At 44.0% G+C, this 26,806-nt stretch overlaps 1 protein-coding gene across 2 annotated transcripts in view; it reads right to left on the bottom strand.

Annotated features, from left to right (window-relative positions):
- The window catches only part of LOC134944781 (dipeptidyl peptidase 4-like), a 203,694-nt gene that overhangs the window by 35,273 nt on the left and 141,615 nt on the right, over window positions 1-26,806 (bottom strand). For both annotated transcript variants that reach the window (XM_063933634.1, XM_063933635.1), the window contains 10 exons: window positions 16,696-16,794; window positions 16,129-16,190; window positions 13,829-13,876; window positions 9,793-9,914; window positions 9,059-9,106; window positions 4,098-4,196; window positions 3,665-3,734; window positions 3,238-3,432; window positions 1,596-1,650; window positions 802-901 (listed from right to left, as the gene is read on the bottom strand). In XM_063933634.1, coding sequence (XP_063789704.1) covers window positions 802-901; window positions 1,596-1,650; window positions 3,238-3,432; window positions 3,665-3,734; window positions 4,098-4,196; window positions 9,059-9,106; window positions 9,793-9,914; window positions 13,829-13,876; window positions 16,129-16,190; window positions 16,696-16,794 — 898 coding nt within the window. The remainder of the gene's footprint in view (window positions 1-801; window positions 902-1,595; window positions 1,651-3,237; window positions 3,433-3,664; window positions 3,735-4,097; window positions 4,197-9,058; window positions 9,107-9,792; window positions 9,915-13,828; window positions 13,877-16,128; window positions 16,191-16,695; window positions 16,795-26,806) is intronic.

Raw genomic sequence — 26,806 nt, 5'->3', positions numbered from 1 at the left:
CCTTCTTAAATAGCAATACACTATTTCAGGATTAAAACTAGAAAAAATGGCAATTTCAGTGATATCTTTTGTTGGCTAATTGGAGGACCTATCATCTCATGTCACAGGCATTGTAATAAAAGTATCAGTGGGTCCAGCCATTGCATCTGTATGTTATATAAGCACAGAGCAGGCATTGGAGTAGAGGAGAAGATACAAGTAGGAAACAGACATGAGAGGGGCCGACAAGATACAAGGACAGAGTTCAAATGTGCATTCCCCTAAATTTATGGAAGCCGGGTTGGTGGAGACCTTCCCTCATCACTAGACTCCATTATTTTTTTTATATTGTAGTGTTCAATTTCAGGTGATCACATGGACTCCAATCTATCAAATAATGGATCTCCTATCTCCGGTGCCAGGGTGGTGGAGATAGAGGGACTCAAAGACCCTCGCCCCACCTTTTTTCATACTTTTCATCTTCACAGAAATGATGCCATCTTGCGTGTCAATTCCCAATGCCCAGCAGAAGTGGCCAACAGCCCTCTCAAGTTGTCAAAGGTGTTTATGGTGGAGATGTATCTGAGTTATAAATTACATCCTAGCCTGGGTTTATTTAGATGCTCAGGAGATATATTTCTTGGCTGGAGGAGACAAGGTTCTCACCGTAACTCCTGGTCCAGAGACTAGTCTCACCATCTCCATGCTAAATTTCATCTCTTATTGTTTATTGCGGATTGTAGATTCTCTGGTGCCTCAAAATTAAATAGTGATGATTATATGGAATTACTATTAAATAAACCATAACTGCAAGTTACATACCATAATAATGCCAACTTGCTACAGGGGCTACTGCGATTCCACACTTGAAAACACCACTTCCACTGCCAAGCACCATTGACGATACATAACCACCATAAGACTGCAACAAAACACCACATATGAACAGTTAGCATTATCTATGCTCTCATATAAGATAAATGACTTAATATTTCTAAGTAGTTCAAAAGTCACTTGCTATGCACTTTACAGTAAATTAAGATCTAGTCAAAAGAATGCATGTACTGTAGCTGAAGTATTATCAGATAGTATTCTTGCAAATGCTAAGAGAGATAAGTGAAAGTTTGTGAATTTTCCACATTTTCAGGTGACACAAATCAGTTTATGATCCAAAGTACCATCTATAGAACATTATTTTTAAAATAGAATTATACACATTTTGTTTTTAACTTCGGCACAACATTCTTAGACCACATCACAGTCTATCTACACGTCTATCTAAGGAAAAATATTTTCTACTGTATGTGGTATTTATTCCATTATGGATAGCTGAACCCTAGGATTCCACAAGTTCCATATATCAGTAATGATAGGCAGGGCATGGAGCAGGCATGGACCTGGGTATAAATGGGGGAAGGGAGGGAGGGAGGGAGAGTTTGGTGTGGCCAAATCCAGGGAGGCAACAATGCCCCTCTTAGCAGCTGACCCGGGTCCCTCCAACAAGCCTCGGTCAGGCTAGCCTTCCCCCGATCTCAGCGCCTCTGGGGATAGGCTGTTTATTAGCCAAATGTACTGGCAACAAACCCCTTAGTACACAAAAGCATGTCAAGACTTACCCATCCCCAAATGGCTATTCTTGTATCATCAACAAATCCCAATGATATGAAGTGCCTTAAAAAAAAATTAAAGATCAATATTGAAATATGTATTAAACATAACTTTATAGCACATTTATCTCCTAGGCGCAGTGGTGACAGTCACATTGTAGGCTAAATACAAATCAAATGTATTTACTCAATTCACTAAAGGCAGATTTAAAGCTCCGAATTAAGACTAATACAGTGACTGGGAGGGTATCAGAAGCCATGATACTGAAGGGAACATGTTCTACAGTGCCCACCTTTTGTATTAAATTGTGTCAATTGTCAACATCTAAATACATTATATTCATCCAAATTACATAACAAATTACTTGTCATCACGTTAGTACCGACACACACATACACGCTTCAATAACAGTATAAAGCAACACAGTCAAAACTCAATTATCACCATACAGTACACACAGCTTGCAGTAACCACCATACAGTACACACAGCATCTAAGTGACTGCCATACAGTACACACAGCATTGCAGTAACTGCCATACAGTACACACATCATTGCAGTAACTGCCATACAGTACACTTATCATTGTAGTAACAGCCATACAGTGCACTTATTATTGCAGTAACTGCCACAGAGTACATACAGCATCACAGTGACTGCAATAGACTACACACAGCATCTTAGTGACTGCCATACAGTACACACACAGCATTGCAGTGACTGCCATACAATACATCATAGGCTGCTTGGGCACTACAAGGGGAAGGGAGTTATCTGTGTGAGGGCTGCCAGCCCACCTGCTAATTGTCTGGTCATGCTCAGTTCTTTTGTTCTCAGACTCTAGCATCCAGTGAAAAAAACATTAAGCAGCCTCTGGATTACCCTGCACTGACCGGCACCCCTCTTAGATGGGATCCATTTCCAAGATTTCTCCAGCAGGGGGAGTGGTCTTAAAGCTCACTCTAGAGTGATTGAGTGTTCTAAGCGGGGATACTTCAATTTTAACAACCCTGTGTTTGTTTTTTTATATATATATATATATATATATATATATATTTATTTATTTATTTATTTATTTTTTGGGGGGGTTTACTTCAAGTTCCCCTACATGCATTTGCAGATTGATAAATAGATAGATGGCTTATCTGAAAACACTCCTAAGGGATCCTGTGATTTCTTTTTTACACCCACAAATAGATGAAGGCTCACAAATATCACTCCCAAAAAAGGTCAAGAGACAAAAATGTGTAAAATCTATTTTACATATGGTACATTTATTTAATGCTCGATAAAAACGAGTCCTAATAGCTGCATTCACTGTGTGAATTTTGTTGAAAGTTGATTGATCTGGAACCTTCATAGAAAATTGGTAATTAAAACAGCCAAATCTTTAAAATGTTCACTAAACTTTGGCTTTCTGTAACATTTACCACCCATTATCTCCAACAAACGGAGATCATACATCCTTTAAAATGAAGAGCAAGGAAATAGTTAATGAAATAATTTATACAATATCCTCAGAACCAGCCTTATGTATTTAAATATTGAGTTTGGTTGTTTGTTATATACTATAACATATTTATGTACAGTACTGTAATGACTGCAGTTTTTACTTCATATTCCATTTTGAGTGCTAAAATGCATTCGCACCTGGCAGCAGCGATCTGATCTTCGACCTCTACAGTCCCCAGCTTCCGATATAATTGGTGCATGATTTTGTCACCCTGATATCCGCTCCCTCGGCCATCAAAACTGGCCACGATAATCTTCTCAGTACTTGCAAGGTACGTAGCCCAATTCAGCCTGAAATATTGATCAACTTTCTGACTGCAAGGTCCTCCATATCTGTAAAATGTAAATGTTTTAGTTAGCATCATTATTGTTTTCAGGCACAAATCACTTCTAAGGGTTACGTTAAATGACAGGAATGGTAAAAACAAAAACAAAGGAAATATTTTTTTTCGAGAGCACAAGATTGTGTTATGTTATGTACGATACATACATAGAAAACTGTTCTGGGCAACCCAAAAATACCTTTCCTGTCACATGTAATTTAGTACAATTCCGTAGCACTTACACATCAATCAATAAGGGATATTTCTTTGATTTGTCAAAGTGAGGCGGTAAGATCAGCATATATGACAAATCTGAAAGGAAAAAAATCATTATTATATAGTCATAGAGATTCATGTAGTAGCCTACAACAGTGGTTCTCAACCACGGTCCTCAAGTACCTCAACAGTTCATGTTTTCCCTGTCTCCTCACAGGATTGCAAGTGAAATAATTTCCTCCACCTGTGGGTCTTTTATAATGTGTCAGTGAGTAATGAATACACCTGTTCAACTGCTAGGTGACCTGGAAAACATGAACTGTTGGGGGTACTTGAGGACCGAGGTTGAGAACCAATGGCCTACAAGATGCAGGCACCGGTACATTTCCAGCAAGTTAGAAGGCACAACCAACCTGGTTACGTGCTAGACTAAAGAAACATTTTCAGTATGAAACTTACTAAATCCATGAAGCGAAATAACTTCTCTTTCTTTTGTGGGTAGTTGAATATCTTCAAGCAAGAGTTTTAATTCGACATTACTTTCAAATATTTTTATTTCTAAAAAAAAAAGAAAGAAATGTTTTTGTAATAATTACTACATTTAAAATTATTAAGATGAATTACATTAAAATTATTAATGGATATAATTTCATTTGCTTCTATATAAACATAATTGTACATATAACAACCAAATGAATCGGTACCTATTAAGTCACCATTATTTATTTGTTTCCGCCTCAAATACTGCAACACTTGGGCTTTATTGGCACAATGCTCTCAGACTTCCCTTGACTACAAGGGAATCTTTTTCCAGATTGCCAAATCATCACCAGGGGCTAAATCTTCAGCTCCTCCAAGAGGACAAATATATAAAGCTCCAGATGTTTTAAAGTATCTGTGCCAGGCCAAAAGGAGCAGCAAAAAAGAAGTGACACTAGCACAAACATGTATATATGGAGTCGCTCGCTCCTCATTACAAGTCCAATATTAAGAAAAGCAATAATTCTACATCAAGCATTGGCTCTTGTGCAAATGCATATATATACATCCTGCCATATTGTAGACAGGCCCACAGAGCTACAGGGTAAATCACTGGTGGGCCCCACTGCCTGGGGGCCCTCCTCCTTCTCTAGGGATCATACTCCAGACTGTGCACTTGAATTGTACATTATACATATTATCTACGGTGCATTGCAGTTATTAGTCTTGTTTATTATCATGCATGCACTAGCAATATTTACTACATATATTTGTCATGGGGCCCATATCATGGTTAGCCAAGCCTCTGTGGCAGTTGACCACACCCCTAAGCATGGGCCTCTGCCACTGCATTTTCCCGGTGGGCCCTCCATGCCCCAGTCCGACACTGATTGTAGATGATCTCTTTGTTTTACTGTAGTTGTGGACCAGGCTATGAGTAGTTGTATTTAGTTCACTTCTTCAGTTACATGGTTTATTTTCATTAAAATGAAAACACCAGTCATCATCATTAAGTCAATGATGATGGTAACTGGCATTACTTTAAATGTATCTTCACGCAGACATTTTGAACACACTACGGTAAGCGGAGTTGCATGTATTCTAATATATACGTGCAACTCAACATAACCACGTAAATGTGCAATTTTTGTGCCAATTGTTTTGCATTTACATTTTGGATGCAAATATATCTTGCTTGCATATTCAATAGATAGCTATGGAAAATGCAGTAATAATATTCCGAAGAATTTTATGAACACATAATGCACAAAAAGAACATCTAGCAATGATCCCAGTCTATCTGGTGTTTGCTAAAATGAATAAACGTTGACGACACATAACCTTTGGCAGAGTAATGCACAACTGACATACGTTAAATGTGATTGCTGCCTTCCCCCATTAGACAACTGGCAAACATAGTATACTGCACAAAATTATGTTTGGAATTCAAAACTTACTGCTGCAGCCATTAGACATGAAATTCGGAGTTAATGCTCTGCAGACACTGTACTGGAGGAGATGGAAAGGTTTTTGCAGCACATGAAAGTTTCCCTAAGAGCCCAAGACCCTCAATTTTGGCTGAAAATGAAAATTCCAAAAATGCCCTAATTTCCTACTAAGGGGTATATTCAATTAGGATCGAAAACTGCCGTCTGTCGAAAAGACGTCAGTTTTCGACTTTTTAAGGTCGAATAGTGATTCCACCTATTCAGTCCCATCAGTTTTATTCGACAAGTCGTGGAATTTGACTTGTCAAATAGTATGTGAATTGGCGGTATAGCTGCCGATTCACGTACTTTTGAGTGAAACAGGGACAAATTCAACAGGATATGGCCCCGTTTCCGACCATCTCAGTCCGACATAAAAAAATGTCGGACTGAGATGTGGGACCCAGAGGAGGAGAGGGGGGGGAGCAGCGGGGAGACAGGGACAGCCGCAGGGCATACAGGGGAGAGAAGCGCTACAGCACAGTGCTGCAGCAGGATGTCTCACAGCCGTGCCGCTCACGGCAGCGTCCACCCGGCTCCAGCAAGTGAGGTCACGCTTGCTGGAGCCGGGTGGACCCTGCCGCGAGGTCTGGCGGCTGTGAGACATCCTTCTGCAGCGCTGCTCTCCTCCGTCTGCCCGCGGCTGTCCCCGCTGGTCTCCCCGCGGCTCCCCTTTCCCTCTCCTCCTCTGGGTCCCTCATCTCAATTCGACTTTTTATAATAATAATAATAATAATTTTATTTATATAGCGCTCTCTCTCCAACAGGACTCAAGGCGCTTTACAGATATCAAAAACAATGCACATGATACAGAGGATTTGAGTAATACAGCAACACAGACATAAAAGAAAACCTTAAGCACACAGAAAGCATAATGCAGGATTGGTGTAGGCATTTTGGGTAATAACTTCCAAGGGTTGTGTATTCCACCCTGACAAGGTACCAAGTGCGGCAGCCATCTTGGGCCCTCAGCATAGGATTACCCAGGGTGGAATAGTCCACCCCTAGAAGAGATGACACAAAATGGGGTTGATTTCGGAGTCCTACAGTTCAGAGTAGGGTTCCATCAAAACCATCAGGCCTATGTATTTTTCATCCCATCCACAAGTTTTAAAAGTCGAATTGAGATGAGATTGAATAGGGGTTGTCGGATCCATTCCGACAAATGCATGTCGGAATGGATCCGACCCTAATTGAATATACCCCTATGTCTAGCGCGTGTGTGTGTGTGTGTGTGTGTGTGTGTGTGTAGTGGCGTAACTAGACATTTTTCTCCCCCAAGCCAAAAAATCCTTCGGCGCCCCCCCCCCCCCCCCCCATAAGGCGCGCGCCACCAAAAAGGGTGTGTGGCTTCGTTGAAATGGGTGTGGCTTCGCGTAAAGGGGCGTGGCATTGCAGGAAAAGACTACCTTATACCCCAGTTTTGCAACCTGCACGCCCAGACGTTAGCCACCACAGGAAAGAAAAATAATCCTGATTCATGCCCCTTACATTATTTGTCATTTTTCCTCCTTATAGTAATGCCCAGTATACATTATTCCACATACTGCAATGGCCTTAGCCATTATGCCACACACAATAATGCACATGTCACAATATGCACACACTGTAATGCCCCCGACACATTATGCCACACACCGTAATGCCTGTGACACATTATGACAGGAATCGCAATGCCCGTTATACATTATGCTACACACTGCAATGCCCCTGATACATTATAGCACATACAATGTCTGTGACACAGTATGACAATACACCACAATGATCCTGAGACATTATACCACATACCACAATGCCCGTGATATAGTATACAACACACCGTAATGTCTGACAATTATGACACACACCGCAATGTCCGTGATACATTATGCCACACACCGTAATGCCCATTACACATTAAGTTCTACAGTAAGGCTTCTAATTACTTTTAAATTACCTGCTCGTTGCCAGGGGTTTCATGCTCTTGGTTCCATGCACGGTGCCAGGGGTTTTCATGCTCAGGGTGTCATGCTCGTTGCCAGGGGTTTCATGCACTGGGTGTCATGCTCGTTGCCAGGGGTTTCATGCACTGGGTGTCATGCTTGTTGCCAGGGGTTTCATGCACTGGGTGTCATGCTCGTTGCTAGGGGGTAGTGGTTGTTGCTAGGGCCATGCTCCCAGTGCCAGATATTCCCCCACAGTGCCAGGTATATGCCCCCAGGGCCAGATATTCCCCCACAGTGCCAGGTACATGCCCCCAGTGCCACATATACCCCCCCCCCAGTGCCACATATGCCCCCTCAGTGCCTGCTCCCCCCAGTGCCAAATATTCCCCCACAGTGCCACATATGCCCCCTCAGTGCCTGCTCCCCCCAGTGCCAGATATTCCCCCACAGTGCCAGGTATATGCCCCCAGTGCCAGATATTCCCCCACAGTGCCACATATGCCCCCTCAGTGCCTGCTCCCCCCAGTGCCAAATATTCCCCCACAGTGCCAGGTATATGCCCCCAGTGCCAGATATTCCCCCACAGTGCCACATATGCCCCCTCAGTGCCTGCTCCCCCCAGTGCCAAATATTCCCCCACAGTGCCAGGTATATGCCCCCAGTGCCAGGTATATGCCCCCAGTGCCAGATCTTCCCCCACAGTGCCAGGTATATGCCCCCAGTGCCAGATCTTCCCCCACAGTGCCAGGTATATGCCCCCAGTGCCAGATCTTCCCCCACAGTGCCAGGTATATGCCCCCAGTGCCAGATCTTCCCCCACAGTGCCAGGTATATGCCCCCAGTGCCAGATCTTCCCCCACAGTGCCTGCTCCCACCCCCGCTCCTTTGTGTTGGAGGGACACGGAGCGCATAGCGCGCCTCTCCTGTGTCCCTCCTGGCTCTCCTGCCGGTCTAATAAAGGAAGTGCCGGTTCGTGAGCCAATCAGAGCTCACGAACGGCACTTCCTTTATTAGACAGGCCGGGGGAGAGCCAGGGAGGGACAGAGGAGAGGCGCGCGATGTGCGCTCCGTGTCCCTCCTTACAGCAGCGGAGGGAAGGAGACCGCAGATTGACATGCGGACGCTCGTCCGCATGTCAATCTGTGCAAAGTCAGTGGCGCCCCCGCAGCCCCTCGCCCCCAAGCCACCGCGAGGACTGCGGGGGCAGTAGTTACGCCACTGTGTGTGTGTGTGTGTGTGTGTGTCTGTGTGTGTGTCTGTGGATCTGAGTGCTCAGTCTTCGCACCAGAGAGAGAATCTGGTAAGTGGCTTACCATGATCATTGGGCATGCTTATGTCTGAAATACTGTATTTGATAAACCACACTGAGTTTGGGGCAGACTATAGCTTGTCACACGCTAATTATGCATCCTTCATGGGCTGACGACAATCCACTTAAAATCAAAAATTTAGAAACCTCCCTCCAGAAATCCTGTGTTTGCCCCTGGTATGTACAAATGGACTAGAAGATGTGAAAGATAATTACCTTTATCATCACTGGACCTCATAAGGGTGTATATAGGGATTTCTGGTCCTGTTCAGTTGAGAAATAGACAAAGTGAGTATTATTATGACATTAAGTTAAAATTATTAAAAATCAATACAGTCCACTGAAAAACTTGTGTGAACATACCCAGAATTACATTATTAGAGCACACAGTGTTTGGAAATCTAAGTCAATTTTATAGATGTTTTTACACAATTCAGTAGCTTCACCACCAATGCCACAAAAGAGAATATCAACGCACAAACCTTTGTCTTTGGAAGCTGTAACACATGTGCTTTAGACACCAAAGTCTTATTATCTACAGGTCAGATTTCATTAACCAGTGACTTTATTGATCACTTAAAGGGGTGTAGGCAATTCCGATGTCAGGTGTAGTTAATGCGGCAATTATTTACAAGGAATAGTTTTGCCTTGTAAATGATTGCCGTTTTAAAAATACATCTGAGATTGGCGGCATCCCGCAGCTCCGGCAAACTGGAACCCTATTACAATTGCTCAATTGAATTAGATTTGGTCACACTTATTTTGTAGTGCAGATCTCTGTACACTACTTGCCGTACTAGGGCTGCTTTGCTGGGTTTAGATAGTTTACATTACTGCACTATGAGTTAGGGCATAAGTATCACCATATAATGATGTGGTTGGAGATAATATGCCCCTTACAGCATTCAGAGTAATGCAGAAAAAAATGCATGTGAGACATTAATACTTACCATTGCAGTTCAGAGCATAATACGTTGCGTTCTTACTGAAATATGCAGAATAATGCTGACATCTTTCTGGACGCAGGTCACAGGTAATACATTTTAGAGTATGAGGGTAGTCAAACTGCAACCTGTTGAGTGAGATGTTTAATCTGTAAGCTTGCAATAAAAAATACAATTTACTCAAAGGATTTACTCTTTTCCGAACTCATTTTGAAGAATGAACTAATGCACAGGTTCTCAAACTCGGTCCTCAGGACCCCACACAGTGCATGTTTTGCAGGTCTCCTCACAGAATCACAAGTGAAATAATTAGCTCCACCTGTGAACCTTTTAAAATGTGTCTGAGTAATTAATACATCTGTGTACTTGCTGGGTTACCTGCAAAACATGCACTGTGTGGGGTCCTGAGGACCGAGTTTGAGAACCCCTGAACTAATGTTTACTATCTACAAATACATATTATGTTCATTCTCCACCTGATATACAGCATATAATTGAAACATTAGTAACATTCAGTACGGATGGTGTAATGGTTAGCATTACTGCCTCACAGCACTGAGGTCATGGGTTCGATTCCCACCATGGCCCTAACTGTGTGGAGTTTGTATATTCTCCCCGTACTTGCGTAGATTTCCTCCGGGAACTACGGTTTCCTTCCACAATCCAAAAATATACTGGTAGGTTAACTGGCTCCCAACAAAATTAACCCTAGCATGAATGTGTGTGCGTGTACATGTGATAGGTAATTCAGGGGCAGATTTATTAAGCTCGTGAAGTGATAAAGTGGAAGGTGATAAAGTACCAGCAGTGGTCGAAGTGGGGCAATATACGGCGGAAATGAGGAAATTAAAGTGCAGCAGGAGGCGAGGGAAGTGGCCATCCTGCTGCACATGTTGCTCCATGTCCCTGCGCGGCGGCCGGTGGCCGTGTAGAGCTCACCGCCGCCAGCCGCTCACCACCACCAGCCGCTCACCCGCAGCAAATGAGGTAATGTTCCCCTGCTGTCACCTCTCTCCCTGTCATTATTGTCCCTGTCCCTATTGTCACTCTCTCCCAGTTGTCACTGTCGTCACTCTCTCTCTCCCTGCTGTCACCGTAGTCACTCTCTCGCCCTGTCTTCACTCTCTCTCCCTGTCGTCACTCTTTCTCCCTGTCGTCACTCTCTCTCCCTGTCGTCACTCTGGCTGTCCCTGCTGTCACAATTTCAGCTCATTCAGTGTGCTATAATGTGAATTTTGGCTCATTCAGAGTGCTACAATGTGAATTTCGGCTCATTCAGTGTGCTACAATGTGAGTTTCGGCTCATTCAGTGTGCTACAATGTGAATTTCGGTTCCTTCATTGTGCTACAATGTGAATTTCGGCTCATTCAGTGTGCTACAATGTGAGTTTTGGCTCATTCAGTGTGCTACAATGTGAATTTCGGCTCATTCAGTGTGCTATAATGTGAATTTCGGCTCATTCAGTGTGCTGTAATGTGAATTTCATCTGGTACTGTGTGCTATAATGTGAATTTCAGCTCGTGCCATGTGTTATAAGGTGAAAGGGGCACCAGTACTAGATAGTATAAGGGGTTCTACTACACTGGGCACGCCCCCTTTTGGTTGACCACGCCCCTTTTCTGGAGCGCGCCCTTGACTTTTGCATACCCCCACTTCAAAATTTCCACTTCGACCACTGAGTACCAGCCAATCAGATCCTAACTGCCGTGTTACAGGCTGGGTTTGAAAAATGACAGGAGCTGACTGGCTGGTCCTTTATCACCTTCCACTTTAACACTTCACCGAGCTTAATAAATCTGCCCCATAGATTGTAAGCTCTACTGATACAGGGACTGATGTGAATGGCCAAATATTCTCTGTAAAGCACTGCGGAATATGTGTGCGCTATATAAATAACTGGTAATAAATAAATAAACATTCAGAAGTTTAGTTGCAGTTTTTAAACTTAATATTAGTATTACTGGAGATATTATGGAGGAGGGGCTGCAAACATTCGACAACCCTAATGTGTGTTCAAAATTGTTGAAGATGGAGAACGCTACTGCGCATTCTCTAAATTAGTTCCTCAATGAAAGCTTTAAACCTTTACCAAGATGGCCACCATCTGTAATTCTGCACATGAGTGACGCCATCTTGTCACTGTGTTAGAACACCACAGTGGGAAACAGATGTCTTCCAGTTAGCTCTGTGACACCTGTGATATTGCTGCGATTTCAAACCGCCAGAGAGCCTGGTTCCGCATGCACCACTAGCTACTACCTGCATACAGTCACCAGCTGGTGAGCTGTATGCCCCACTCTGCTCCGTGACCAGTCTGAGTGCGTATAACTGTGAGTACAGCTATACCATCACATTGCTACTAAATAAGCCACACCACAAGTACTGGGCTATTTGTTGTCCAAGAGCATCCGCTGGTGTGTACATACACTCTGACATTCCACCGCCACCTGTACACACATATTCCAACAAGACTAAGACCGCCAAAGCTGGACTGGGTGGCCAATGATGCAATACGACCATAATCGCGTCATCATAGCCACGCCCCTTCCCCCACACTGTACAATGCTACTGCATTACAATCTTTGCATTACACAGCTGGGGGCATGGCTACGATGATGCAAATGCACAGCCAACCCCCACCCACAGTCTCTTGCACTGCATCGGCCCCCTCCCCACCCATTATGCCAAGCCTCCGCATTGCCCACTGCTGTGCCAACCTGGCTACCCCCTTCCTTAGGGGACAGCCATAAAGTTGGCAACTATGCATCAAATTATTCTTTAAGCAAGCGTTGCCTAAAGGATTCAATATTAACTGTCATTTAAGCTCTCAGAAGCAGTATTTGTGTTCTGCACACTAAAATTGCGAGGAAATGAAATTTTCAGGTTTGGTGCTTGCAGTCGTTTCAAATAAAACCTAATCATGGGGGATGAACCCAGTACCTGGAAAACATGAACTGACTGGATTCCTGAGGACCGAGTTTGAGAACCCCTGGACTAGAACATACAGAACGCAGGGCTGCTGCCCCTAAACAGAGCGTTTATGCACGTTCGGGCTGATGCAGAGTTCAAGTCAGTTTTGCAGACATCTCGTGTTTTTGCACTGCATATTGCTCCAGAATCCAGCACATGCGAGCATGGGTTATTCAGATATGAACGCAACTCAATGGCATTTGCACTTGTGACTGAAGGGACGCAACTGGTTGGTAATTGGGCATTCAAATGTAGCCAAGTTTCAGATAGGACATGACAATGGGTTGTGGATTATGCAGAACTGTGGGTATGTGGAATTGCACTAGTTCTCTGACAAATCTTTAGCACCAGGATAAGGGCTGGTGCAAGTGCGCACTGATGATGATAATGAGGATGATGATAACTATGAAACCAAGTGTATGGATAGGGGAGGTCCAGCCGCAGACTTCTATACAATTCACCATATTGGTAAATATCTAACTTTTTCACTATATGCAGTGCAGGAGCAATTACAGTCATCTTGCTTTTAAAAAAAACCCTCTGCTTAAGACCAATTATTTATCATTTATGTACAACTTTCAGAACTGTAGCAGGGTGCGTATGCACCATGGGCCACCCCCGCCATCCTCCGCCCTTGGCACATACACATACTGGAAGAGTAGCAATGGATACATCTTAAGCATGTCCTGTTCTAGGCATCCTGCAACTGCAAGCCAAGTACAGGGCGCCAACTGGCACTGGTCACACACAGATTTTTGCACCCCATAAAAAACAAAAATATCTTAAATATGTGCAGTCTACTGCTTCCCAATCATTTTAATGAGTTGCTCAGAACTTTTTGTAGTGCAATCTATGTACTACACACTACTTGTAGCGCACGGGCTGCTATACCGATTCATAAATAGCCCCTATTATTTTTGAAATACCAGACAGTAAATGGGCAGATTAAGTGCTTGCTGAGTGTGGTTGATTGATTACATGTAGATAGTTGTAGCCGATAATATTTTACATAACTTACGCTATTATATTTATTAAGCACAAAACCAATTATGTAATTTAGACTTATCTTACTTGTAAAGATGTCTTTTTGATGGTGATCCTTCATTACTTATATAGTATCTAAAATATAGGCAATAAAACACTGCGGTTATACTCGTTGCTCTTAATATCATTTATACTTAGCTTAGTTTGTAGAGTGATATGCATTAGAAATCTGTAATACAATTACTTTTTTGTACTTAATATAAATCTGCAAAATTTTCCTGAAAGTCTTCCATCGCCTCTAGTAAAATCATAGATGCCTAATTAACTGGACAACAAAGGCTTATGAGATACTCAAGAATAAAATGTCCCAACAGCCATCAAACATCGAGGGTTGGATAATTTGCAACCGATGGTCGATGGCTTTACAGTCGATGGCAGAGATCTGTTGGTTCTTCACCCTTGATGGCAGTCAGCATTCTCAGTGGTAGAGCAGGTGTTACCAGGCTCTAAAATAAGCTTTGAAGTGAACTTCAATGACTTTAAAGCCTATGTAACAGCTTGCTTTTGAATTACAAGAATAAACAAACAAATAATTTGTAATGTACCTACTCTCTTTGTTATGTCCCCCACTCCTTTAAAAGAATGCATATATTTGGTATCCTTATACAGTACATGTTACATAGAAAAACAAATGTTAAAAGTAGGCGCAAACACTAAAAATGAGTCCTTACATAAGTATCCTTATGAACGGACAGGAGTAAGATCTTGGATTGGTGTATACTTCGTGTTCTTGGATCCCTTGTCCACACAGCCTCAATAATATGAAGTACTTCTTTTTCTCAATAAAGAAGAAGAGGTCATAGTGCAGATCACTTTTCACAGGGATAACATATTTATTTTACACAGAACACTTACAAAAATCATAAAACAACAAGCATATAACCACTGCTAGTGGGAAGAACTGATATGGGTATCTTCTAGTTACCCTCCCAAGATGTCAGCTGACAGCGGCAGGGAAACGCCCTGGTCACTTTCCCAGCAGGTGGTGCTAGCTGATCTCTGGACCGAAGGTGGACTGATCCTGGTACTTCGACTTCCCTGGTACCGCTGTGGTGTCCGGAACCTCCGGTGCTTTCCCTTGTGCCATCTTGGGAGGGTAACTAGAAAATACTCCACATCAGTTCTTCCCACTAGCAGTGGTTATATGCTTGTTGTTTTATGATTTTTGTAAGTGTTCTGTGTAAAATAAATATGTTATCCCTGTGAAAAGTGATCTGCACTATGACCTCTTCTTCTTTATTGAGAAAAAGAAGTACTTCATATTATTGAGGCTGTGTGGACAAGGGATCCAAGAACACGAAGTATACACCAATCCAAGATCTTACTCCTGTCCGTTCATAAGGATACTTATGTAAGGACTCATTTTTAGTGTTTGCGCCTACTTTTAACATTTGTTTTTCTTTGTGGTTTATTCTTGGAATTCTGTGTGAAGGTTCCTTGTTTATTAGTGGGCTGCATTCACATAATAGGCAGCGCATTTGTACAATAACTTCTTTGCAAAGTACATGTTACATGCCACAGGATATAATTCTAGGTATATTTTAAGAGATAACTAATGTATTTGAAGGAATAAAGTGCCTAATTCAGACCTGATCAGTGCTGTGTGTTTTCGCACAGCAGCCGATCAGGTCTGAACTGCACATGCGCCGGCACCGCAGTACGCCGGCGCATGCCAGACAGTCGACGGCCATCTCAGCTGATTGACAGGCAGAGGCGTTCGCTGGGCGGGAGGGGGCGGGCCAGCGGCATTTGTCCGCCGTTTTAGGGACGCGGTCCAGGCAGCGCAGGTGTGCCCGGACCGTGCGGGGGCGGGCCGTGGCAGCTGCGTGATGTCACACGCAGCCGCTGCTACCCTCACCACGACGGGTAGCTCCCTGCCAGCGCGCAGGACCTGCGCTGGCTGGGAGCTACTCTTCCAGTACAAAAGCATCCCCGCCATGCAATGCATTTGTACTTGTGCGACGGGGCAGGGCCTGACATGCGGGGCAGACTAGCCCTGTGCTGGGAGTCCCCCCGCATGTCAGTGTGACTGATCGTAGGTGTGCTAAATTTAACACATCTACGATCAGGTCTGAATTAGGCCCATAGAGTAATAATCATGAAAAGTATATAATTTTCTTTACTCAGTTTTGTATATTTTAAAAAAAAAAAAAAAACATTTGTTTTACTGTTTTAAAATAAAATAATCTCTATAACTTTTCTTGGTAAATTAAAAAAAGTTTTCCTGGTAAATCCAAGGGACAAATGTGTAACGTGCATTTACCATCAAACAAGAAAAAAGGTTAATGCAGGATTAAAGAAACTAAGGTACACAGAGTATTACTTACAAATGTCTTTCAGTTATTTTAGATATGCTGGTCACTTCAAATTCCCCTGACGTTATATGAACCTATAAAGTGAATGAAAAGTTATAAACGATGAAAGAAACCTCAACAATCGGGTATCAGTACTGTAAATCACAGTAATGGTGAACAACCACGATTAGAAGAACCATGGTAACTTCCTGATTTGCTGTAACTAAGAGCCTGCCTCATAGGTGGACCCAGCGTCCATGCCACATGCAGTTGGCTGATGTTGTAAGTCTGCGCATGCAATTTGAGCCACACGGTAAACGTTCCTGTGAAGTAAAGTGTGGGGGGGGGGGTGTTGTTGAGTCGATGCTCTCTCACTAACTCAGTTGGTACATTTCGCTTCCCATCCTCCTCTCCATGATTCATCCCCACTTTGGTTCTGTCTCCATTCACACCATTATCTGTTCTCTCTGACTCCTGTTCTCTCTCATTTTGCTGCTTTCTCCTCTTTCCCTTTGGTTCTCTCCTCTCTTCCTTCTCTCTGTTTCGTTCTCCTTTCACTTCAATTATTTCCTAATTCTGCCCTTGCGCCAGTTTACTTACCCCCAAACTATTGTAAAAAATATGCTTGTAGCCATTTCGGTCACTCATGATCTTGTAGAATTTTGTTGGTGATACGAAATAAGGACTGGAAGGCTGAAACTAAAAACCGGTAGAAAGCTTTAATGATAGTCATATGATTGATGTCATTTATTCATGTTTTGCTTTGCAGTGCTGCACATTACTTCTACAGACAAATATTATTGCTTAGGTCTAAAGGGCCCCATACACTTATACGACATGAAAGTCCGTCATGTCGTATAAGATTTCCTCCAACCTCCCGGCAGCCTCTCCATTGGTAGGATAGTATTAGATATATCGTATGCAGTTTTTTTTGCATACGATGTATCTTTTACTTTCCCATCCATTACTGCGGGATCCGACATATCACGAGTGCAGCACTCGTGATATGTCAAATCTAGGGGGATCCGATCTGATGCTCACGGGAACGCGCATCAGATCGGATCGGGGGAAAAGCACACCGAAAATGCCCGATTTCACCCAATATATTATATCGAATGCCCAAATTGGGCTGAAATCGGGCATTATCGGTCTAGTGTATGGGGCCCTTAAGCCTAATAGGACGTTTAGAGAAAAAACAATCACTTTACTAAAAGAGTGATGGATACTGTAGGTGGAATATCCTTCATAGAGAGGTAATAGAGACTTATAGAATAAGTATATTTAGCTAAGCATAAGACAGACAGAAGATGAGCATAAGATATATACAAGAGTACCCCTAATCTTAAAAAAAAAAAAAAAAGTTTATGAGGTTACCAGAAAAAAAAAAAATTGCCCAACTACATGAGAACATATAGTTGTTTGTGTGGTATTAGTTTCAGCAGACTGTGTTTGTCTATTGTTGTGACTTACATGAAGATCAGAACACATTTTATGACCAATTTATGCACAAATCCAGGAAATTCCAAAGCGTTCAAATACTTTTTCTTGCAACTGTAGATGAGAAAATGTGTCTCTTATCTGCTGTCGAATTCCATGTTTCTACTGTATGCTTCCGGGTTTGATATCTCATAATATGGGCGTGATGTATTAAAATACATTGCTGCCCCTTGCCACTCACACGCAGTGATGCTAATCGCATATGTACTAACATATGCAATTAACATCGCAATACAGTATATTAAGCCCCCCGCGACGTTGGTAGTGAGGTCTGCAGGGGTTGGCGGGGGTCAGCAGGGGTCTCCGTCACCTCTCAGACCCGAGAGGTGATGTTTGCAGGGAGTCTCTGGGCCGCACCAGCATAACGGAGGCTTACAGGAAGGAGGTATGCCCGGGGGGAGGTTGTCGTGAGCAGCGCGTGGTGGTGGATGCGGCGGTGGTGGCTAGAAGCCCATTGGCTTCTAAAGGGTATTGCCACATACCCTCGGCGTCGATAACCCAGCAGCCGGGGGTTTTACAGCATTTTCCCTTTAGTACATCCTGCCTTATGTGAGGTAAAAAAATAGGAAATTATATGAAATAGGTTACAGTAGCTATTATATCTTGCTGCTAATCCCTGCTAACTGGAAAAATTTACATCCCTGCAATCAGGGACGTCCCTGAGTACTTTTGGGGGCGTGGTCTCATAATGAGAGGCATGGCGACACCTCCTTTGGGGGGGGAAATAGAAAAAGTAGCGCAGCGAGCTGAACAGGGGTGTGCAGGAACCCCCTCAACCAGAAGGAAATCCAGCAAGGGAGGAGGGGAAGGACAATCAGTGTGATCGCACCCTCCACCTACAAGCAGAGTAGACTGCTGTAACTACTGCTCAGCAGCAGCCTCCCTGGCCCCACCGCAACCCATCTGGGGAGAGAGGCAGGTGCTGACAGGTAATGGGGAGGGGGAAAGTAGACCCCCCCGCTGGGCCACTCCTACAAGCCAGGGGCCCAGGTAATTACTACCCTCTCCTCCCTCCCTCTCACGGCCTTGCCTTGCAATAAGTCTAGTTGTCCAGTTTCAGCAATCTGCATTTAATTTTGACAGTGTTCAACAGTTAATGCCGAACAATGGTGCTTTCCCTGTTTCCATCAGATGTTATGGTTTACGGTATTTCTGATAGAGAATGAGCATCACAGAATGACAAGGCAGCATGGTAATGCAATGATTAGGTGTGCTGGTGTCATGGGTTAGATTTTAACCAGGGTCCTAATGTGTGGCGTTTGTATCTTCTTGCTGTGTTTTGTGTGGGTTTCCTCTCACACTGCAAAAACATGCTGGTAGGTTAACTGGCTTGTGACAATAAATAATAATCCTAGTATATATGTATGCCTGTGTGCGTGTGTAGTAGGGACTATTGATTGTAAGCCTCATTAGGTCAGTGATTGATGTGAATAACGAAGTATTTGCTGATAAGCTCCGCGTTATATGTGTGCTCTATATAAATATTTTTTAATAAATAGCATCAACTAACCATTTACAGAACAAATACTAGAAAGAAAATAACTTCTAATTGCTTTCTTTATAAATGTGTGGCTCAGGGTTGTATGTATGCCTACAAACACTTTCCTTTACCACATGGTGCAATGTGTCTCCCAAAATGAGAAGGATTGGGCTGCAATAACCCTGGCCATTCATTGAGCTTCAATGATAGTATGGCATACTTAGGTGCTTCTGCTCACCACTTATAAAAAAGGTGACTCCACCTCTATACTCAATGGGGGTCTATGTGACAGTATTAAAATAAAGAGAGACAGGCCTGCCCAATTTGGTGTAAACCTCTCCCCCCCCCCCCCCATATGTGGGAGTTTTTGCACACATGAAAAGTGGCATGCCCTCTGGGAAGGTGCGTAGCCTTGTGTTGCTATGCTCTCCTTCCCTCATTGTGTTGTGCTACCCATCTCATATAGCCTCATACTCCCTTTTGTGTCTCCAACCTCAGCTCCTTAACATTGGTAAAATAGTGTGTTTTGGCTGCCCGCCGCGACCTCTCCGGCCTGCCTTTCTCAGTGGTACTGGTGACATCATGCACACTGCTCAAAAATGAAAACTTTAAAGCTACAGCCGGAAAATGCTATTTAGAATTTAGATGTCCTGTCTGCCATGATGCCCCAAGCCATTTGCTTATATTGCCCAGGGTCAGCTCTGAAGATGAGTGTTACCAACATATAATTATGGACTTTCTCCACACCTGGATTTTTTTTATTACAAAATATTAAATAATATGACCTTTTTAAAAAAAAAAAAATATTATGGGGTATAACAATTAAGATGGAAGCCTTAGGGGTCTATTAACTAAGCATTGGAGAGAGATAAAGTGTACAGGGATAAAGTACCAGCCAATCAGCTCCTAAATGTCATGTTGAAGGCTGTAATTTAAAAATGACAGGATGTACTAAGCAATAATAAAAGTGGAGAAGTGAACCAGTGGAGAAATTGCCTATGGCAACCAATCAGCATTGACGTAACATTTATAATTTGCATACTGTAAAAGTATACAGAGCAGCTGATTGATTGCCATGGGCAAATTCTCCACTGTCACACTTCTCCACTTTTATCACTGCTTAGTACATATCCCCCTTATCTCTTATCGTCCACTTTATCTCTCTCCAAGGCTTAGTAAATAGAAAATAAACCCCTTAAAAAGGGTTAATACTTAAAAAAAATGTTTTAATAAATGCATTTTTTGCCATGTTTTAATTAGAGATGAGCGCCGGAAATTTTTCGGGTTTTGTGTTTTGGTTTTGGGTTCGGTTCCGCGGCCGTGTTTTGGGTTCGACCGCGTTTTGGCAAAACCTCACCGAATTTTTTTTGTCGGATTCGGGTGTGTTTTGGATTCGGGTGTTTTTTTCAAAAAACCCTAAAAAACAGCTTAAATCATAGAATTTGGGGGTAATTTTGATCCCAAAGTATTATTAACCTCAAAAAACATAATTTACACTCATTTTCAGCCTATTCTGAACACATCACACCTCACAATATTATTTTTAGTCCTAAAATTTGCACCGAGGTCGCTGTGTGAGTAAGATAAGCGACCCTAGTGGCCGACACAAACACCGGGCCCATCTAGGAGTGGCACTGCAGTGTCACGCAGGATGTCCCTTCCAAAAAACCCTCCCCAAACAGCACATGACGCAAAGAAAAAAAGAGGCGCAATGAGGTAGCTGTGTGAGTAAGATTAGCGACCCTAGTGGCCGACACAAACACCGGGCCCATCTAGGAGTGGCACTGCAGTGTCACGCAGGATGTCCCTTCCAAAAAACCCTCCCCAAACAGCACATGACGCAAAGAAAAAAAGAGGCGCAATGAGGTAGCTGACTGTGTGAGAAAGATAAGCGACCCTAGTGGCCGACACAAACACCGGGCCCATCTAGGAGTGGCACTGCAGTGTCACGCAGGATGTCCCTTCCAAAAAACCCTCCCCAAACAGCACATGACGCAAAGAAAAAAAGAGGCGCAATGAGGTAGCTGACTGTGTGAGAAAGATAAGCGACCCTAGTGGCCGACACAAACACCGGGCCCATCTAGGAGTGGCACTGCAGTGTCACGCAGGATGTCCCTTCCAAAAAACCCTCCCCAAACAGCACATGACGCAAAGAAAAAAAGAGGCGCAATGAGGTAGCTGTGTGAGTAAGATTAGCGACCCTAGTGGCCGACACAAACACCGGGCCCATCTAGGAGTGGCACTGCAGTGTCACGCAGGATGTCCCTTCCAAAAAACCCTCCCCAAACAGCACATGACGCAAAGAAAAAAAGAGGCGCAATGAGGTAGCTGACTGTGTGAGAAAGATAAGCGACCCTAGTGGCCGACACAAACACCGGGCCCATCTAGGAGTGGCACTGCAGTGTCACGCAGGATGTCCCTTCCAAAAAACCCTCCCCAAACAGCACATGACGCAAAGAAAAAAAGAGGCGCAATGAGGTAGCTGTGTGAGAAAGATAAGCGACCCTAGTGGCCGACACAAACACCGGGCCCATCTAGGAGTGGCACTGCAGTGTCACGCAGGATGTCCCTTCCAAAAAACCCTCCCCAAACAGCACATGACGCAAAGAAAAATAAAAGAAAAAAGAGGTGCAAGATGGAATTGTCCTTGGGCCCTTCCCACCCACCCTTATGTTGTATAAACAAAACAGGACATGCACACTTTAACCAACCCATCATTTCAGTGACAGGGTCTGCCACACGACTGTGACTGAAATGACGGGTTGGTTTGGACCCCCACCAAAAAAGAAGCAATTAATCTCTCCTTGCACAAACTGGCTCTACAGAGGCAAGATGTCCACCTCATCATCATCCTCCGATATATCACCGTGTACATCCCCCTCCTCACAGATTATCAATTCGTCCCCACTGGAATCCACCATGTCAGCTCCCTGTGTACTTTGTGGAGGCAATTGCTGCTGGTCAATGTCTCCGCGGAGGAATTGATTATAATTCATTTTAATGAACATCATCTTCTCCACATTTTCTGGATGTAACCTCGTACGCCGATTGCTGACAAGGTGAGCGGCGGCACTAAACACTCTTTCGGAGTACACACTTGTGGGAGGGCAACTTAGGTAGAATAAAGCCAGTTTGTGCAAGGGCCTCCAAATTGCCTCTTTTTCCTGCCAGTATAAGTACGGACTGTGTGACGTGCCTACTTGGATGCGGTCACTCATATAATCCTCCACCATTCTATCAATGGTGATAGAATCATATGCAGTGACAGTAGACGACATGTCCGTAATGGTTGTCAGGTCCTTCAGTCCGGACCAGATGTCAGCATCAGCAGTCGCTCCAGACTGCCCTGCATCACCGCCAGCGGGTGGGCTCGGAATTCTGAGCCTTTTCCTCGCAGCCCCAGTTGCGGGAGAATGTGAAGGAGGAGATGTTGACAGGTCGCGTTCCGCTTGACTTGACAATTTTCTCACCAGCAGGTCTTTGAAACCCAGCAGACTTGTGTGCGCCGGAAAGAGAGATCCAAGGTAGGTTTTAAATCTAGGATCGAGCACGGTGGCCAAAATGTAGTGCTCTGATTTCAACAGATTGACCACCCGTGAATCCTTGTTAAGCGAATTAAGGGCTCCATCCACAAGTCCCACATGCCTAGCGGAATCGCTCTGTCTTAGCTCCTCCTTCAATGTCTCCAGCTTCTTCTGCAAAAGCCTGATGAGGGGAATGACCTGACTCAGGCTGGCAGTGTCTGAACTGACTTCACGTGTGGCAAGTTCAAAAGGTTGCAGAACCTTGCACAACGTTGAAATCATTCTCCACTGCGCTTGAGACAGGTGCATTCCACCTCCTATATCGTGGTCAGTTGTATAGGCTTGAATGGCCTTTTGCTGCTCCTCCAACCTCTGAAGCATATAGAGGGTTGAATTCCACCTCGTTACCACCTCCTGCTTCAGATGATGGCAGGGCAGGTTCAGGCGTTTTTGGTGGTGCTCCAGTCTTCTGTACGTGCTGCCTGTACGCCGAAAGTGTCCCGCAATTTTTCTGGCCACCGACAGCATCTCTTGCACGCCCCTGTCGTTTTTTAAAAAATTCTGCACCACCAAATTCAAGGTATGTGCAAAACATGGGACGTGCTGGAATTTGCCCAGATGTAATGCACGCACAATATTGCTGGCGTTGTCCGATGCCACAAATCCACAGGAGAGTCCAATTGGGGTAAGCCATTCCGCGATGATCTTCCTCAGTTGCCGTAAGAGGTTTTCAGCTGTGTGCGTATTCTGGAAACCGGTGATACAAAGCGTAGCCTGCCTAGGAACGAGTTGGCGTTTGCGAGATGCTGCTACTGGTGCCGCCGCTGCTGTTCTTGCGGCGGGAGTCCATACATCTACCCAGTGGGCTGTCACAGTCATATAGTCCTGACCCTGCCCTGCTCCACTTGTCCACATGTCCGTGGTTAAGTGGACATTGGGTACAGCTGCATTTTTTAGGACACTGGTGACTCTTTTTCTGAGGTCTGTGTACATTTTCGGTATCGCAACCCTAGAGAAATGGAACCTAGATGGTATTTGGTACCGGGGACACAGTACCTCCAACAAGTCTTTAGTTGGCTCTGCAGTAATGATGGATACCGGAACCACGTTTCTCACCACCCAGGATGTCAAGGCCTCAGTTATCCGCTTTGCAGTAGGATGACTGCTGTGATATTTAATCTTCCTCGCAAATGACTGTTGGACAGTCAATTGCTTGGTGGAAGTAGTAAAAGTGGTCTTACGACTTCCTCTCTGGGATGACCATCGACTCCCAGCAGCAACAACAGCAGCGCCAGCAGCAGTAGGCGTTACACGCAAGGATGCATCGGAGGAATCCCAGGCAGGAGAGGAATCGTCAGAATTGCCAGTGACATGGCCTGCAGGACTATTGGCATTCCTGGGGAAGGAGGAAATTGACACTGAGGGAGTTGGTGGGGTGGTTTGCGTGAGCTTGGTTACAAGAGGAAGGGATTTACTGGTCAGTGGAGTGCTTCCGCTGTCACCCAAAGTTTTTGAACTTGTCACTGACTTATTATGAATGCGCTGCAGGTGACGTATAAGGGAGGATGTTCCGAGGTGGTTAACGTCCTTACCCCTACTTATTACAGCTTGACAAAGGGAACACACGGCTTGACACCTGTTGTCCGCATTTCTGGTGAAATACCTCCACACCGAAGAGCTGATTTTTTTGGTATTTTCTCCTGGCATGTCAACGGCCATATTCGTCCCACGGACAACAGGTGTCTCCCCGGGTGCCTGACTTAAACAAACCACCTCACCATCAGAATCCTCCTTGTCAATTTCCTCCCCAGCGCCAGCAACACCCATATCCTCCTCATCCTGGTGGACTTCAACACTGACATCTTCAATCTCACTATCAGGAACTGGACTGCGGGTGCTCCTTCCAGCACTTGCAGGGGGCGTGCAAATGGTGGAAGGCGCATGCTCTTCACATCCAGTGTTGGGAAGGTCAGGCATCGCAACCGACACAATTGGACTCTCCTTGTGGATTTGGGATTTCGAAGAACGCACAGTTCTTTGCTGTGCTTTTGCCAGCTTGAGTCGTTTCATTTTTCTAGCGAGAGGCTGAGTGCTTCCATCCTCATGTGAAGCTGAACCACTAGCCATGAACATAGGCCAGGGCCTCAGCCGTTCCTTGCCACTCCGTGTGGTAAATGGCATATTGGCAAGTTTACGCTTCTCCTCCGACAATTTTAGTTTAGGTTTTGGAGTCCTTTTTTTTCTGATATTTGGTGTTTTGGATTTGACATGCTCTGTACTATGACATTGGGCATCGGCCTTGGCAGACGACGTTGCTGGCATTTCATCGTCTCGGCCATGACTAGTGGCAGCAGCTTCAGCACGAGGTGGAAGTGGATCTTGATCTTTCCCTAATTTTGGAACCTCAACTTTTTTGTTCTCCATATTTTATAGGCAGAACTAAAAGGCACCTCAGGTAAACAATGGAGATGGATGGATTGGATACTAGTATACAATTATGGACGGACTGCCACGGTTAGGTGGTATAAAAAAACCACGGTTAGGTGGTATATATTATAATAATAATACAATTATGGATGGACGGACTGCCTGCCGACTGCCGACACAGAGGTAGCCACAGCCGTGAACTACCGCACTGTACACTGGTTGATAAAGAGATAGTAGTATACTCGTAACAACTAGTATGACACTATGACGACGGTATAAAGAAAGAAAAAAAAATACCACGGTTAGGTGGTATATATTATAATAATAATACAATTATGGATGGACGGACTGCCTGCCGACTGCCGACACAGAGGTAGCCACAGCCGTGAACTACCGCACTGTACACTGGTTGATAAAGAGATAGTAGTATACTCGTAACAACTAGTATGACACTATGACGACGGTATAAAGAATGAAAAAAAAACCACGGTTAGGTGGTATATATTATAATAATAATACAATTATGGATGGACGGACTGCCTGCCGACTGCCGACACAGAGGTAGCCACAGCCGTGAACTACCGCACTGTACACTGGTTGATAAAGAGATAGTAGTATACTCGTAACAACTAGTATGACACTATGACGACGGTATAAAGAATGAAAAAAAAACCACGGTTAGGTGGTATATATTATAATAATAATACAATTATGGATGGACGGACTGCCTGCCGACTGCCGACACAGAGGTAGCCACAGCCGTGAACTACCGCACTGTACACTGGTTGATAAAGAGATAGTAGTATACTCGTAACAACTAGTATGACACTATGACGACGGTATAAAGAATGAAAAAAAAACCACGGTTAGGTGGTATATATTATAATAATAATACAATTATGGATGGACGGACTGCCTGCCGACTGCCGACACAGAGGTAGCCACAGCCGTGAACTACCGCACTGTACACTGGTTGATAAAGAGATAGTAGTATACTCGTAACAACTAGTATGACACTATGACGACGGTATAAAGAATGAAAAAAAAACCACGGTTAGGTGGTATATATTATAATAATAATACAATTATGGATGGACGGACTGCCTGCCGACTGCCGACACAGAGGTAGCCACAGCCGTGAACTACCGCACTGTACACTGGTTGATAAAGAGATAGTAGTATACTCGTAACAACTAGTATGACACTATGACGACGGTATAAAGAATGAAAAAAAAACCACGGTTAGGTGGTATATATTATAATAATAATACAATTATGGATGGACGGACTGCCTGCCGACTGCCGACACAGAGGTAGCCACAGCCGTGAACTACCGCACTGTACACTGGTTGATAAAGAGATAGTAGTATACTCGTAACAACTAGTATGACACTATGACGACGGTATAAAGAATGAAAAAAAAACCACGGTTAGGTGGTATATATTATAATAATAATACAATTATGGATGGACGGACTGCCTGCCGACTGCCGACACAGAGGTAGCCACAGCCGTGAACTACCGCACTGTACACTGGTTGATAAAGAGATAGTAGTATACTCGTAACAACTAGTATGACACTATGACGACGGTATAAAGAATGAAAAAAAAACCACGGTTAGGTGGTATATATTATAATAATAATACAATTATGGATGGACGGACTGCCTGCCGACTGCCGACACAGAGGTAGCCACAGCCGTGAACTACCGCACTGTACACTGGTTGATAAAGAGATAGTAGTATACTCGTAACAACTAGTATGACACTATGACGACGGTAT

This window comes from Pseudophryne corroboree, chromosome 7 (genome assembly GCF_028390025.1).
Source record: "Pseudophryne corroboree isolate aPseCor3 chromosome 7, aPseCor3.hap2, whole genome shotgun sequence".
Classification (NCBI taxonomy): Eukaryota; Metazoa; Chordata; class Amphibia; order Anura; family Myobatrachidae; genus Pseudophryne; species Pseudophryne corroboree.
The sequence above is the reverse complement of the archived record's forward strand: the minus strand, read 5'-3'. Positions and strand labels throughout refer to the sequence as shown.